At 47.2% G+C, this 17,781-nt stretch overlaps 1 protein-coding gene across 1 annotated transcript in view; it reads left to right on the plus strand.

The window, feature by feature from the left end:
- The window catches only part of TERT (telomerase reverse transcriptase), a 360,451-nt gene that overhangs the window by 206,734 nt on the left and 135,936 nt on the right, over window positions 1-17,781 (plus strand). Inside the window, exon 9 of the mRNA XM_053467313.1 lies at window positions 3,163-3,248. Coding sequence (XP_053323288.1) covers window positions 3,163-3,248 — 86 coding nt within the window. The remainder of the gene's footprint in view (window positions 1-3,162; window positions 3,249-17,781) is intronic.

The following is a 17,781-nucleotide window of genomic DNA, read 5'->3' on the forward strand; positions in this document are numbered from 1 at the left end:
AAAACACAAAAACCCATGCATGTATAGATCAAAATTTGAAATTTACTTGTGATCTCAGCACTGAATGTATATATATCAAATAAACCAGACATACAAATCCTGTATTTGCAGGTATACAATAATAATATATGAAACGTAGTGTTGCAGGCATAGATCAAATAAATACATGGAAACAGCATTGCAGGTATTAATCAACTGAATATGACATAATAATATATGGAAACGTAGCATAGCAGATATGGATCTACAGAATAACACAAAAACCCAGCTTTGCAGGTATAGATCAATTGGAATTCACATAAAAACACGGCATTAAAGGTATATTTTAAACCCCCTAAATTACAGGCATAGATCACAGGTTAAACGCCCCAAAGCTAGTCCTGCCCACACTGTCCACATTGCCTAAATAGAACCTGACCAGCACCCAGATTAAACACATAAGTTTTGCCATCCTTGTCCCCAAACAACCCAGCACAAGTCAACTTTTCCCCAGTCCGGCCTTTGCCATCTTGGTCCCCAAGGCTCAAACATCCTGCTAGGGCCATCTATGCCCCTCCACAATTATACATCTATGATATACGCAAACACTTTTACAGTCACTCACTAATTCACACTTTCATTCAGACAATTCATCCACATATTAAGTCATGCTCTCCCTCATTCAGACAATTCATCCACACATTAACTCATGCTCTCCCTCATTCAGACAGCTCATGCTCTCCCTCATTCAGACAATACATCCACAAATTAACTCATGCTCTCCCTCATTCACTCAATGCATCCACACATTAATTCACACTCTTTACTTCTCCCTCCCTTATCACTTTCTACCCCCTCTCCCTCCCTTATCACTTTCTAACCCCTCTCCCTCCCTTATCACTTTCTAACCCCTCTCCCTGCCCCTACTCACCTTTAGGTCTGCTCTGCTGCGGTGCCCGCTGCTTCACTGCTGAGCGCCGAAATATGATGTCACCGGCACCGGGACAGAGGTAGAAGCCTCCTGGAGGAGAATGAGGGGCGCAGAGCAGTTGAAAAAAAATAAATAAAGGCAGCGTTTAAAAGCCGCTCACTGGCGCCCCTTTCAAATGGCGCCTATGGCACGAGCCATAGGTGCAATACCCTAGATACGCCTCTGTTTTTATGTATCTGCCAGCTCTGCCCAGTTGATGACGTCATGCTTGTACGGAAGCCAGTGTCATCCATCTAAGCAGGCAGCAAGCACAACACCACATCTCCTTTCCTACTCCAATTTTTGTTTTGTTTTGTTAAATTAAATAAATAATAGAACAACAATAACTTATACAACAAAATAGTCAGCTGCAGTTTCCTCTTGTGTTAACTTGAGAGCTGCTTCTTGTTTTTTCTTTTGTCGACGTTTCCTTTGATATGTGGCATGGTGTCTCTGGCTAGTGTGTCTGAGTCCTCATTTTCAGTTGAGTCAGAATCTGTTGATGGATAATGCCAAACCTCCGCCGGAAGAAAAAAACGGGGCGGGGGGCGTCTGCCCTGGGGGGTCTGTCCTTGGGCGAAGCTTCTGTCCGCTCACCCTCGCTTACCTGCTCTGCAGTCACCCCCAGACTTTCGTGCGGTGTTGGTTCGCGGCCAATAGAAGTGCCACCAAAACCATCTTCTATTGGGTGTAAATCTGCTTCCTTTCACCGGGACACCCCCTCAGGCCCAGTCACATTAGCCGCCTCCGCACCCTTCTCTCCTTCCACCACACCAAACTCTACTCTCTCGCCATCCCCAACACTGCAGAGAAACTTCCGCCGATTGTTCCTCTGGCGGTCTGATGAACAAAGACATCTTCTTTCGTATCATTCTTCTTGATAAAGCCATAGCTGTTCCTCGCGTTAAACCATTTCCCAGTTCACTGCACTTGTGCAGCACTTGGTTGCCTGGTTCCGGGCCACCGCCAGTTAAGGGACCTGTTATTGAGAGCCCTGCCTTTAAAACAAATGGTACTGTCCGAGCTTTGCAAAACGCTGGCTGAGCTCCAGGTTTTAATTGTAAATTTTGTAAACTTTTCCCTGAACATTTTCAAACAAAGGGGCATATTTGATTTTAATGTTCTCAATCCATTGAGCACGATCAACTTGCATAAGATGGACTTTAGTGTTGTTGAGACTCTCAGGCATGCCAAGGGCCTGTATCCAGTCTCTTCCATATAGAGGTGGTCCACCCGATTTAAAGTATGTACAGTGTAAGATTAGCAGTTTTACCATTTGGACACACAGACACAGATGCACGTCCTACGGTGTCAATATTTCTTTAGTATATGTCTGTAGCTTCAAAGTAGTTGGCTGTAGAGATATTGGAATATTTAACTTTTTCCAGTCTTTAACTGTCATAACTACAACTGCAGCCCCAGTATCTATGTCCATGGTTAAATCTTTCCCTTCTATATTAACCTGGATAGTCAAAGACCATGGTGTATACAGTTAACCGCTAAACATTTAGGTCTGTTGGTTGAAATAATGGTCGAATTCTCCTCAGAAAGAGTTTTCCTTTATCTAGATCATGCGCATAATCGAGACAAGGCACACAACAAACAAAAGTCGAAGCATTGTCTGATTACATGTTTGGATTACATGGTTTATATAACCTCTTATCTACTTCTCATAGCATGCATCATTATGATTGGTTACTTTTCAAGCAGGTTACGCCTCTTTAAGCTGCATAATTACGAATGGCCTATACTTGACCCTTTGCACATATATATATAGAATATAATAGAGTAGATATGTTGGCGTGAACTTGTGCATATATCATAGACTAGACATTTTCTACTTTATTATGTCTTTGTCAGCAATAATATTTACGATAACATAAGCATTTTTCTAACAAAGTCCTTTTCTGAATCAGATGTGTTTCCTCTATAAACAATGTGATAATTTCCTTTGTGATTTGTTTGATACATTCTGCTGATGTCCTCAGCTAGTCTTCCTTAAGTATCCAATTTTACCACATCATTTATTTTTTTTAAAGATTAAAGCATTGTTTAAAAGGGTTAGTCCATCCATTTTTAAACTAAACTTTATTAATACATTTAATCTGACTGAATCTATACTGTAATACTTGACACTTTTGTAATGTTGATCTATGGGAAATTAAATTGCCTTTTAGTAATACAAATTTAAGACCCTTTTCACTTCCATTTAGAGACTTTCATTGAATGAAAACTCAAGAAAACTTATGGATTTTCTGGAGGAAATAATCTGTAATCATATTCTAAGGATAAATGACAAGTAAGTTGTTATAACCTAGGTATGTTTTAAATTACTTATTCAATTACATTTATAATATACAAACCAAGAAACCAAATATATGTTGTATTATTCCATTTATTATCTCCCACTTCTCATTATGTTCGCCATTTCTTCTCATCTTTCCTCTTTCTCATTATCTCTTCCCCTTCTGCCATCTCTCTTTACCCCCTTTACCTCTCCCCTTCATTGTCTTAGCATCTCTGTTAATTTTTGCTCCCTTTTTCAGCCATCTGCTCTCACTGCACCAATTCAAACTACCGAGTCATCTGAACCGTTTGGACACCCTTCTCGAATAGATCTGATCAGTATTCAAAGTTGAATTATAGCCAGCGTTGTACCGGTCCAAACCAGAATAACAAGAACACTATTACAGCTAGGCAGGGCTATTTATTGTAGACACTGGTAATTAACATACAACAGCACCTTTAGAAGTACATGAGAGTTCACCATCAAGTCCTCCACCCACAACGTCCTATATTGCAGGAGCGTCCAACATGCGGCCGCATGAGATCCGCAGGCAGGGCAACCGGGATTGCAGAATTCCTGTGGGTTGCTCGCACAGCAGTGTCTTTTGTACTGCACAGGGGAAGCGGAACCCTGTTGAGTCACGTGAATTTATGTCACATCACATGACTCCGCTCCCTTTCTGCTTCGGCTGTTTGGCACAAGAGACATTGCTTGCGAGCTACACAGTGGGAAGCAGCAGCCCCTGCGTAAGTCTGCGAGTGAGAGATCCGCAGTTCAGGTAAGAGGGTGGGGTTGTATGCGTGATTGAGGGAATGAATGAGTGTATGTGTGATAGCATGGATGTGTAAGTGGGGGGTATGGCACAGTAAGTCTGTAAGTGACCCCATACTGCTGGCAGCTAGCCAGGTTTCAGCATGTATTGGCTGACTTGGAATGATAGGAGTGTAATTGCTAATAGCAACCACAGTCCTATCATCTCCAGGTTCCTGCATTTACTGGTTGCCTGGGCGTGATAGGAGTGTGAATCTGTATTAATATCTGAGTATTTTGCCAGCTTTTATGTATATTCTGTACTTGTGTGTCGGCTGCAGGTAAATTAGAAGGTACTAATCTGGGCAACCACATCTCAGGATCAAATCCATAGGCAGTTGCAAATGGAGCATTTTTAGTGACTCATAAAAGGAGCAGTTCTATGAAAATTCAGCCAGGTGTAGTAAACCGCTCCAATCTGTTTGATTTTCGGAAACATAAGTGTGGAGAGAAGGCAAAGAAGTCCAGAATTTTTTGAAGCAAGGTGTGTTGCAGCGGTCAGCCACAGGAGAAGTATGAGACCATGATAAGAGTGGTTTACCGAATTGGCTTTGAACATATACAGTATCTCACAAAAGTGAGTACACCTTTCACATTTTTTGTAAATGTTTTATTATATATTTTTGTGTGACAACACTGAAGAAATGACATTCCGCTACAATGTAGTAGTGAGTTTACAGCCTATATATTAGTATAAATGTGTTGTCCTCTCAAAATAACTCAACACATAGCCATTAATGTCTAACACCTTGGCAACAAAAGTGAGTACACCCCTAAAAGGAAATGTCCAAATTGGGCCCAATTATCCATTTCCCCTCCCCAGTGTCCTGTGGCTCGTTAGTGTTACAAGGTCTCAGGTGTGAATGGGGAGCAGGTGTGTTAATTTGGTGTTATCGCTCTCACACTCTCTCATACTGGTCACTGGAAGTTTAACATGGCACCTGCATGGCTGTCATCCCAGAAGGATGATGCACAAGAAAGCCTGCAAACAGTTTGCTGAAGACAAGCAGACTAAGGACATGGATTACTTGAACCATGTTCTGTGGTCCAATGAGACCAAGATAAACTTATTTGGTTCAGATAGTGTCAAGTGTGTGTGGCGGCAACCAGGTGAGGAGTACAAAGACAAGTGTGTCTTGCCTACAGTCAAGCATGGTGGTAGGAGTGTCATGGTCTGGGTCTGCATGAGTGCTGCTGGCACTGGGGAGCTACAGTTCATTAAGGGAACCATGAACGCCAACATGTACTGTGACAAACTGAGGCAGAGCATGATCCCCTCCCTTCGGAGACTGGGCCACAGGACAGTATTCCAACATAACGTCCCCAAACACACCTCCAAGACAACCACTGCCTTGCTAATGAAGCTCAGGGTAAAGGTGATGGACTGACCAAGCATGTCTCCAGACCTAAACCTTATTGAGAATCTGTGGGGCATCCTCAAATGGAAGGTGGGGAAGTGCAAGATCTCTAACATCCACCAGCTCTGTGATGTCGTCATGGAGGAGTGGAAGAGGACTCCAGTGGCAACCTGTGAAGCTCTGATGAACTCCATGCCCAAGAGTGTTACGGCAGTGCTGGAAAATAATGGTGGCCACACAAAATATTGACACTTTGGGCCGAATTTGGACATTTCCACTTAGGGGTATACTCACTTTTGTTTCCAAGGTTTAGACATTAATGGCTGTGTGTTGTTATTTTGATGGGATATCCAAATTTACACGGTTATACAGGCTGTACACTCACTACTTCACATCGTAGCAGAGTGTCATTTCTTCAGTGTTGTTACATGAAATTATATAATAAAATATTTACAAAAATGTATGGGGTGTACTCACTTTTGTGAGATACTGTAGGTGTTGTCTAGGAACCGTAAAATGGGGAGGATGATATTGTGACCTGGTAATTTGTCAAAGTCCTAATAACACGCTTGGTGGGAATAATAGTTATTGTTACTGTATCCATATTTTCAAATTAACGGGAGAGAGCTTTTATGTTCATAGATGCATAGTGCAATAGGTGATCAGAAAGTTGAACCTGGTAAAAAAAAAAAATAGGGCCCATCTGGCTTGCCTGCTTACAGTTTAGTATTTTTTTAGGTAGAGAAGGTTTTTATGATCCATGTAAACGGTAACAGGCACTTCAGAACCTTCCAAGAGGTGACGCCACTCTTTGAATGCCATATTTATGGCTAATTCTCTAGAGAAATTCGGCTAGAGAAAATCGTCTGCCGAAATATAAACCGGGGTGTATGTTGTTGGAGGATGGTTGTGTTTGAGAGAAAACCACACCAGCTCCTAGTTCAGAGGCATCAACCTCTAATATGAATAGTTTGGTCAGGCCTGGACTTTCAAAATAGTTTAAGATAAGAAAGAAGCTTTGAGCCAGTTGAAAGCAGAGATAGCATCAGAGGGTCAATTACGTTGATCAAAACCCTTCTTGTTTAAGGAAGTAATGGGAGAAATAACTTGTGAAATGTTCCTGATGAGTCTTCTAGTAGTTTCCAAAGCCTTTAAATCCCTGTAAGTCACATTGAGTCACAGCAGTGAGTTTCTTGGGATCCATTTCCAGATGCCCCTCAGAAATTATGTAAATTAAGTGACAGTTTTTCTCAGGTCCACATATTTTGTCCTTGGTGACTTTCTCTGATATGTTGTGATAGTGGTTTAACATGGACATGACGATCTACAAGGTTCTTAGAATAAATCAGAATATCATCCAATGAAACAAAAAGTATGATAACAATATGTTCCGGAATATGTCATTCATAAAATTTTGAAAAACATCTGGAGCCTTGCACAGTCAGAATGGCATAACTTAATATTCATAGTGGCCATAATGAGTGTTAAAGGCTGTTTTCCACTCGTCTTCTTAACAAATCCTTATTAAATTGTATGCCCACGTAGATCCGATATGAAGAAAACTGTAGTTTCTTTTAGCTGATCATAATGTTCAGAGATTAGTGGGAGAGGGTGTTTGTTTCTTTACTGATTGTAGTTAAGCCTCTGTAGTTAATGGAAGGATGTAGGGAACCTTCTTTCTTTTCCGCAAAGAAGAATTCAGCACCTGCAGGAGAGGAAGAGGGTCAAATATACCCCTTCTGAAGACTGTCATCAATATATATTGCTAATGTATGATTTTAAGTTCAGAAAATGAATATGGGGGGGCGGGGCTGACCGAGCTTCAAGATGGACGTGCAGTGAACTTGCTCCTCCACAATGCCCTAAACTACGCACGTTTTTCGGCTCAATCCCTCTACATCGCCGCGCTACCTGACTGCTGACAGCCCAGGCATGCCTGGCAGCACCCGCAAACCCGCAAAGAAGAAGTCGGTGCCTGCCATTTTTCAGAGAAAAGCTCCCGACTCTGTGCTTCCCGCGCTGTCCGCCATGGAGCCTGCGGGCCCCTCTGCCGCGGACCCGGTCACGCCATGTACGAGGCGCGATGTGGATGAGTTGAAGGACCTCGTCCTTTCCGTCAAGCAGGACCTCATGGACCACATCCATAACGAGCTCCGAGAACTGACGAGGGATGTGGCTGAAATTGGCTCCCGAACCGATGCACTCGAGCGCACGCAATCCACCATTCAGCATGACCATCACCGGCTGGAATCTGAGGTGGCCGCTCTACAACAAGAGGTACTTACCTTGCATGACGCGCAGGAGGACCTCGAGAACCGCTCGAGGAGGGCAAATTTCCGTTTACGTGGGGTCCCGGAGTCTTCACAAGATATACCTGCGGTCTTGCATCACGTTTTCACCCAACTGCTGCCTCACACCCCCGCAGAGGAGATCTCCGTCGATCGGGCCCACCGGGCTCTTCGGCCGAAGCCCAAGCCTGGGGATCGGCCGCGTGACATCGTGGTCAAGCTCAGGGACTTCGCCCACCGGGAGTCCCTGATGAAGGCGGCGCGATCTACTACCTTGCGGATAGACAACTCGGAGGTCCAGGTCTATGCAGACTTATCTCCGAGGACTTTATTACGGCGCAAGGCCCTCCGGCCTCTCACGGATCACCTCCGCTCTCATGGCGTGCCTTACCGTTGGCGGTTTCCTTTTGCCCTCCAGGTGGCCCGTGGGGATGTGTCGCGCTCCATTAAATTGATGGCGGAAGCTGACCTCTTGCTCCAGGACCTGGGACTTCCCGCCCTCTCTACCGGCCGCAAGAGAAGCCGCCAGGATCCTGGCCCCCATCGTGAGGGTGAGTGGCTTGTCGTCCCCCCGGCCCCGCAGAGGCGCAACGTCCGGGCCCCTGGCGACGACCTTGCTGCTGTCTGACGTGGAGCATCCGTGGCATCTTCGTTGGCTCTCTCCGCGGCCACCGTGTTGTTCTGCCGCCCCGTCTTCGGATGACGTGTGACTGTCTCCAGGGCCGCGTCTCCCGGATTTGTCCGCCGGCCTGACTTGCTCCGCTGGACTTGGCGGGCTTCTACCGGTGCCTCCCCCGCCGATCTCGTGTGTTCCCGTCTGCGTTCCTCCCGGATCTGCGGCCTGCGTCGGCGATCCTCGGTTGCTGGCGTCCACGTCTGCCGGCTTTCTCCGCGGGCCTTCCCGGGGTTTCCTGCCGGCGGCTTGACCGTCGCCGTCAGATCATCGCCGTTCTACGCTGGGGTCTTTGTGCCGGGGAGGCATGCCTGGACTCTGGGACAGCTAAGTCCGCCGTTTTGCGTTTTGTTTTATGTTCCTCACACAGGTTTCATGTTTTTTTTTTCTGTTCATACACACGGCCGCTACTGGCCTCTATGTTGCGGGTTGCTGAGCCTTCTCTGCCGCCATTGTGACGGCTCTACACCGCACCTCTCGTCCATTTATTCGTATTGAGGCCTCTTATGGCTGCCTTAATTGCATCACTTTGCTGGCACGATGCCGCTGTTATTTTGTTTATATTGTTTAGTAGAGGGATTGTTTATTTTCTGTTTATTGTTTTAGGGTAGGAGATTCCATTTTGGTGGTTTGTCATGCCTAGACCCCTTGGAGACCTTCATTGGTCTCTTGATGGCCTGACATCTGGGTCTTTGACTCAGTCGCCGAGTCAGTGTGGTGACTCGCCGGTCAGATTGCCATATCTCCGGCTGCATCTTAGTGGCCTGCTCTCATGCCTTCCTGTTCCTACATATTGTACCATTTCTACATATACGATTACCTGCATATGTGTGTGTTAGTTTTTTTGTTCCCTTCTTCTGCTTTCTCTCTCTCTCTCTCCCTTCCTTTTTTTTTTTTTTTTTTTTTTATTGTTTGTTCCGGGTGCGCCAGTGCCGGCTGCCTCGCGTTCTCCTTTGTCGGCAACACTCTCCACGTCTGAATGGCGGGTGACCTCACAGTGATTTCCCACAACGTCAAGGGCCTGAACTCCCCGCAGAAGCGGCGCCTCGCCATGTCATACTACCAGAGGTATAGAGGGGACATTATCTTACTCCAGGAAACGCATCTTCGGTCTTCGTATCTTCCGTCTTACTGGAGCAAGCACTATCGCACGCATCACCACGCCGCCCATCCTACCCTGAAGAAAAATGGGGTCAGTATCTTCTTCCGCTCCTCTCTGAGTTTCCACCTCCACTCGGTCACAGCTGATAAATGGGGCAGATATTTACTGGTGACTGGCCTGCTGCACTCCCACCCTACGGCCATACTTAATGTCTACGCTCCTTCCACGTCTGCTGCCTCTTTCTACACGCACCTTTCTGACCTCCTTCTGCCGCTTCGGAAACACCGCCTCATAGTAGGGGGGGACTTCAACACCTTATGGGACTCACTTTTGGACAGGAGAGGCCCCTCGCCTTTGCTGCACCCTTCACCTAACTCTAAGCACCTTAAAGACTTCGCGAAGACCGCTGCCTTAGTGGACATCTGGCGGCTTCTCCATCCGAAAACCCTGGACTACACCTTCTACTCCCATCCCCACCAGTCCTACTCCAGGATCGATTACGTTTTTCTGGGCCAATCCTTGGCCAACTCGGCGAGATCGGCGTCGTTACATCCCATTACCTGGTCCGACCATGGAGCGGTGGAGTGTACCCTTCGCCTCACGGACGCTCCTGCAGGTCGGGGGCAGTGGCGCCTCGATGAATTCCTTCTTACTGATCCCCAGGTGGTGGGCGAGATTGATGGGGACCTGGAGGAGGTCTTCCATTTTAATGAGACACCTGAGGCGGACCCGCTGCTCATATGGCAAACTCATAAAGCATTCATTAGGGGCTCCTTTCTGCGCATCGCAGCCCGGCGTAAGAAACTCAAGAAAATCAGGAAGCCTTGGACTCTCTCACCTCTCGTCTCTCCGTGTTGGAAACCCTCCACAAGAGTACGCTGGATGCCAAGGTCCTCCACGATATGATACAACTGAAGGGTGAAATTAACCTGCTCCTCAGCAAACGGGTCCTGCACTCTCTCAACGCCACCAAACACACATTTTTTGAAAAGGCCAACAAACCAGACACGATGCTAGCCAGGCGTCTCAGGGCGCAAAGGAAAGCGCAGAACATTTCCAGGATTGTTGACGCCAACCAGCACTCCTGGGTTCATCCGACGGACATAGCCAACCAATTCGCTTTATTCTATCAAGACCTCTATGACGGCACCAAAGCCCCGGAGAATGCTCGCTCTCCTGATCACCTGCTTCGCTTTCTCGACTCTCTTCCTTTGCCATCTCTGCCTCGGCAGCATGTCACCTCGCTGTGTAGCCCTTTCACCGAGGAGGAGGTCCGGGCCGCCCTGTCTTCAATAAAGCCCTCTAAAGCTCCGGGCCCGGATGGCCTTCCGGGGTCCTACTATAAAAAGTTCCAGTCGCTTCTTGTGCCTCGTCTGCTCCGGCTCTTCAACGGTTTTCTGTCGGGGGTCCCCCCGTCTGGTGAGATGTTGCGGGCCAAGATCATCGTCATCCATAAGGAGGGCAAAGACCCTGCCAACTGTGGCAGTTATCGCCCCATCTCCCTCATCAATGCCGACATCAAGCTCTATGCCAAGCTGCTGGCGACCAGACTGGGGTCGATCATTCCGATGCTGATTCACCCAGATCAAGTGGGTTTCATCCCGGGCAGGGAGGCTCCGGACAATATTCGACGCACAGTTGACCTCATTGAAACAGCTCGGCTCTCCCGTCAGGATTCCATGTTGTTGGCATTGGACGCGGAAAAGGCCCTCGACAGGGTCGACTGGACCTACATGTGGGCAGTCTTGCGGAGATTTGGCCTTGGGGAGGGGTTCATCCAGGGAACCCGGGCTCTCTACTGTCACCCGTCTGCTACTGTAGCCTTGATGGGTTGTGAGTCGTCGACCATCACCATACGCAATGGAACGAGGCAGGGGTGTCCTCTCTCGCCGCTCCTGTTTGCCTTGTGTATCGAGCCCCTAGCCGCAGCTATCAGGCAACATCCCGACATCACGGGCATCGCGGTTCTCGACACTCAATACAAGCTGAGCCTCTTTGCAGACGACATTCTCCTCACCATCACCAACCCCCTCGTTTCGCTCCCGAATCTCTACGATACCCTCCGCACGTTCTCTCGTCTCTCAGGGTACAAAGTTAACGCCGCCAAATGCGAGGCTCTGGACCTCAACCTGGGTGATCCTTTAAAGACTTTGTTGGCATCTAACTTCAAGTTTACCTGGCAACCCAAGCATTTGAAGTATTTAGGCATCCGCCTCTCTAGAGACTTTGCCTCGTTGTACCAGACGAACTTTCCTCCGCTTCTTTCTGCTCTGCGCGGTGAATTGTCGCAATGGTCCCGCTACCGCATCTCATGGCTGGGTCGTATATATGCAGTTAAAATGAACATTCTTCCTCGCATTCTATACCTCTTCCGTGCGCTTCCTACTCCGGTCATCAAGAGTGATATTGTGCATTTCCAGTCATGTATCTTTCGTTTTATTTGGGGCAACAAAAGAGCCAGGATCAACAGGGCCACGTTGTACAAATCCAAACTGGCGGGGGGCCTTGCTGTGCCTCACCTCTACCTGTATTATGTGGCGGCGAGAATCTCTCAATTGGAGGCTTGGTCCTTCCCTGCGCACACTCTGCCCTGGGTCGATATCGAGCATAGCTATGTATTGCGCCACCGGTTGCCGCTCCTTCTCTGGTTGGATCCTCCCATGCCTCTACGCTCACCAGCTTTGCCCACTATCACAGCAGCTCTGGCTACGTGGCGCACCTGGCGCTTTAAGCTCCGCCTTCGGGGCTCCGTCTCGCAGCTCACCCCATTGCTTCTCCATCCCCTGTTTCCTGATGGCAACGACGTTTCCCGATTTCATTGGTGGCGGTCAGCGGGCCTCAGTAGGCTAGGCTCCGTGGTGAGGACTACCAAGATGCTAACTTTCCAGGAGCTCCGAGATTCCAAGCGCATCCCACCTGCCGAACTGTTTCGCTATCTGCAAGTCCGCCACTTTGTCCGCTCGCTCCTCGGGGGGCGCCCTATCTCTGCGCTCACCGTCTTCGAGAGACGTTTTCTTGCTGGCAGGAGGATCAAGGGCTCTATTTCAACGCACAATGCACACTTTATTGACATCACCTTCCCTCACCCTCCTTTGTACCGCGCGCTGTGGCATGCTGAACTTCAGAGGGAGCTCCCGGAGGATTCCTGGGACGCGGCAATTGCTAATATCCACAAGCTCACGATCAACACAGACACCAAAGAACGAGCTTATAAAGTACTCGCACACTGGTACATGTCGCCGGCGAAATTGTCGCAGATGCTCCGGATTCGCGAGGCCAGTTGCTTCCGAGGCTGCGGAGAGAGAGGCTCCTATCTTCACGCCTGGTGGTCGTGCGACCTGGTGCGCCCACTCTGGTCGACCTATTTTGCCATGCTGTCCACGGCTCTGGCCGCTACGATTGTCCCCTCGCCTGAGATTGCACTGCTCGCCATGGACGCCCCTGTCCCTCAGCTTCCTCCCGCCGCCCAGCGTCTTATTCACCGTATATGTGCAGCGGTTAAGCGCGCTCTGGCACGACGATGGAAGGGCCCGCCACCGGTTCAGGGCGAGATCACGGCATACATCTGGCACCTTATCACCATGGAGCTCATGACGGCCAAACTTAGAGATGAACTCCATAAATTCGACAGCATCTGGGACCCGTGGCTTTCCGCCTTCTCGGATACCAGGCCATCCGCCCCTTTACTTCGTTTATGATCACTGCTTGTGGCTCCCCGACAGCGGCGACCCGGTCTCCCTTTTTTTTTTTTTTTTTTTTTTTTTTTTGTTTCTTTCTCTCTCTCTTCTTTTCTTTCTTTCTTTCTTCGCTAGTCCCTCCTTGACCCCTTTCTCCTTTTCTGCTCTTCGCCCTTTCCTCCCCTCCTCCTACCCCCTTGTGGCATGTATTGAAAAACACAAAATTGTTTCGGCGTCTTCACTGTTGCACTTCGCAGGGGTTGTTCGACTTGTGTTACCGGGTGCCTCGCTCTCGGTCGTCCTCCTTTGCTCATCCTCCTCTGCGTCTCTTCTGAAGGGCTTTGTACTGCGTGTCTTAACACTGTGTGTTACTGTCATTGCAACCTTGTTACGCTGATATTGCGTTGTGTATGCTGCCCTACTGTGTTTTGCCTGTCGCCAATAAAGGATTTAAACAAAAAAAAAGAAAATGAATATGTTCTTGCAGTAGGAGGAGAAGTAGTTGGATAGAATAGTCCTATGGCTTATGAGGCAGCAGTGTATCAGCATTTTTGTTTAGAAAACACAGCCAATAATTCCCAATGAGAGGAAACAAGTAACAGAAAATCTCCAGCAGAAGATTCAAGTATAGCACTGGCAGAACTATTGTTCTGGAGACATGAGGAATGACATGTGTTGCTCCATGCAGCCATCTGTCCTTCTTTCCAATCGATATTTGGGTTACGCAGGCGTAGCCAAGGAAGCCTAAGTATCAATTAGATGTGAGGACTCTGGAGGGCATAAAGGAGATTATTACTTTATATATAACCCCCACAAACAGTTGTAAATTGCTAGTAGAATGAGATGCTACTCCAGAACCCAGGAGAATTCCATGCGAGGCACAGGGGCGTAACTAGACGCCTCAGGGCCCGGGTGCGAGAATCTGTTAAGGGCCCCCCCCACCCCCTCACCCCCCCAAAAAAAACCATGATTTTTACCCAACAATTTTTTTTCAACAAATTCAACAAATTAAATTTACATATTGAATCATATCTGTAAAAAATTCAAAGAAAAAGGGGCGCATGTACAAAGGGCATAATCCAGGGGTGTCCAAGATTTTTCTGCAGTGGGCCACTTCATCAGAATTGTATACGTGCGCGGGCCGCACTCATTTTTCACTGTGACAAAAAATATGGCCTTTAATAAAATATGCAGATTAAAATAAAGTAAAATGACACAAAACCTTTACTCTTCCTCTCACTGATTTCTGGGCCTAGAAAGTTTTGCGACTACAAATTCAGGATTCCCTAGATTTATTCTAGGGATGAACTAAAATGAAAATTCTGGACCAAAACATTCAGGGTTCACTTAGCCAAAACCGAAAATGACCCCCACCTTTAAAAATAATAATAAAAACTTTTTTTTTTTTTTTAAGTAGGTAACACACAATTGGACAAAATTAGTAATATGACTTGGCATGATAGGAGTGTGATTGCTGTTACCTAGGCATGATGGGACTGTGCTCGCTGTGATTGCTGTTAGCAATCACACTCCTATCATGCCAAGTCAGCCAGTACATGCTGGTACAGGGTGGCTGTAAGTGATGTGCAGACCCCATACTGCTGGCAGCATCACTACACAAGGGGGGCAGCTAGCTAGGTTTCAGCATGTACTGGCTGACTTGGCATGATAGGAGTGTGATTGCTAACAGTAGTCACAGTCCCATCATGCCTAGGTTCCAGCACTTACACATCCATCCAGTAAATGCTGGAACCTAGGCATGATGGGACTGTGATTGCTGTTAGCAATCACACTCCTATCATGCCAAGTCAGCCAATACACGCTGGTACAGGGTGGCTGTAAGTGATGTGCAGACCCCATACTGCTGGCAGCCTCAATACACAAGGGGGGCAGCTAGCCAGGTTTCAGCATGTACTGGCTGACTTGGCATGATAGGAGTGTGATTGCTAACAGCAATCACAGTCCCATCATGCCTAGGTTCCAGCACTTACACATCCATCCAGTAAATGCTGGAACCTAGGCAATATGGGACTGTGATTGCTGTTAGCAATCACACTCCTATCATGCCAAGTCAGCCAGTACATGCTGGTACAGGGTGGCTGTAAGTGCAGACCCCATACTGCTGGCAGCATCACTACACAAGGGGGGCAGCTGGCCAGGTTTCAGCATGTACTGGCTGACTTGGCATGATACGAGTGTGATTGCTGTTACCTAGGCATGATGGGACTGTGCTCGCTGTGACAGTCCCATCATGCCTAGGTTTCAGCACTTACACATCCATGCTATCACACACACATACACTCATTTATTCATATAATCATTCATTCACAGATTCATTCCCTCAATCACACACACTCATTCAAACACCCTCCCCACCCCCTTACCTGCACTGCAGCTTCTCGATGCCGCTCACAGACTTCAGCAGGGGGCGCGGCCTCCCTCTGCCTTCTCTGCTAAAGCACAGAGGAAGTAGGATGTCACGTGAACTCCGCTTCCTCTGTGCAGTCCAGAAGACCCTCCCACAAGTAAGTAGCAGGGCTTGAGGTGCGGCTCGCGTAAGATCTGTTGCCCTGGCTGCATGTTGGACGCCCCTGCTCGATTTTGGGGCGGCCCCTTGGCTTGGGCCCCCCTGACGCCGGGGCCCGGTCGCAGTTGCGACCCCTGGAACCCCGGTAGTTCCGCCACTGCCGAGGCAGAAACAGTACAAATGCATGGAATCAATGGAACATCCGTTATTTTTGCCCAGGTTAGATCAGTAAAGTTTCCAGCTACACCAGAGTCTATGAAAGCTTGTGTGGCCACTTAGTGGCCTGTCTACTGTCGGAGAACTTCCGTGAACTTCTATGTCCTGAGGTTCCAAATTGATAAGTACTTTGTAGATATTGAACATTCGAGAGGAATCATACACACAGACACCAGTATAATAAGATCTCAGATTTTTTTGCGTACAAGCATATATATTTATACCCATCTAAAAGGGGTTGAGACATAGCAAACATTCCTTAACATTCAGCAGTTATTATGAATATTAAGGAGCATATTTGGCATATCCCTTACTGAAGCATAATCAGGTAAAATCATGACTTCTGTCTTAGATCATGGGTTCCTGTTTTGCTACTTGAAACTCACACATAAACAGTTTCTAATTTAATTTTAACCATCTGTAACCGGTGAAAGCTGTAAGGACCTAAGGTCAATAACGTATAGCTCATATTTAGGATACCAGGATTCTTCCACAATCCTGTCAATCCTGTCACAAATCAATCACTGAATCTGGCTTCAATGAAGGTATTGCTCGAAGAAATACGTGACAAGATCAGGCAGGATGTCTCAGATGTGATTGCTAACTTGCAAAAAGCTCTCCAATCAATTGGTGACCGCACAAATCGCTTGGAACATAAAATGGACAAATTTGCAGCGGCACACAACTCGGTAGCCGACACTGCTCCGAACTACAGGCTGAGTTAGACTCCCTTTGTTTGAGACCTGGAAGACCGATCGGAATCCACGTAATCCCTGAGGATGTTTTGTCTAATAAATTATTGCCATACGTTCAATTGCTGTTCTGCAAGCTTTTAAACCTACCTGAATCTGAAGAAACACGCATTAATCGTATCCACAGGCTCCCACGATCAAAATCTGCACCTCATGGTGCTCCATGGGATGTCATTTTACGTATACATTTTTTCAATGTCAAAGATCGAATTATGATGAAGGTGAGACAAGCTCAAAATATTCCTACAGCATACCAACATCTTTCTTTTCTGCCAGATCTATCCGCTTACACTCTACAGCAACGTTGTCGATTCCATGCCTTTACTTCCATTCTCCCCTCTAATTGCATAACCTATAGATGGGGCTTCCCACCGATGATTCTGATCTCAAAGGATGGAATTCCTGCCACCGTTACCTCGCCAGATGCAGGGCAAGCTCTCCTTACTCCTTCGTCGACGGAGCAGACCACACAGCCGAAGAGTACAGCGTTCTCCCTGAGTGCAGCTCCTACAAGACACCCCTTCCCGGGACATCTTTCATGACAGGATTAAGGCACAAGCCAATCTCCCTTTAACATTTGTGCACTTGTTTCAGCCTATGCGAACGTATGGAATGGCTCCATCGGCTTGGTGTATGATATGTTTACAAATGTTTAAATTAACCATTTTCTTTCCTATTGCTCACGTCTGCTATTGTTAGACTTCATTTTGTTTATGTTTAGTAATATTCACCTTAACCTACTTCTGTGCGACTCTGTTGGTGCTGTTATACTGATACCACCAGTTGAATGTGACACTTTATACAGTTTAACCCTTGAATGCTGGATTCGACCTTTATTCAAATCTTTCCCGGCATTATCTTATTCCTTTTTTCACCGCTAGGTGGTGCTCTCAGTTAATACCGTATTTGCTCGATTATAAGACGAGGTTTTTTTCCAGCGCAAATGCTCTGAAAATTCCCCTCGTCTTATAATCGGGGTCGTCTTATAACGAGACCTCAACTAGGTCTGACTATGAGACTAAGATCCAGATCCCCCTGCAGCGATGCAGGAGACCTGGATCCTCCTGTCCCCCCCCCCCCAAGTTACCGGTACTTCTGAGTCCCCGCTGCTTAGTCCGGGCAGCGTGTAGAGCTCTACGCGA

Source organism: Spea bombifrons, chromosome 5 (genome assembly GCF_027358695.1).
Source record: "Spea bombifrons isolate aSpeBom1 chromosome 5, aSpeBom1.2.pri, whole genome shotgun sequence".
NCBI classification, from domain to species: Eukaryota; Metazoa; Chordata; class Amphibia; order Anura; family Pelobatidae; genus Spea; species Spea bombifrons.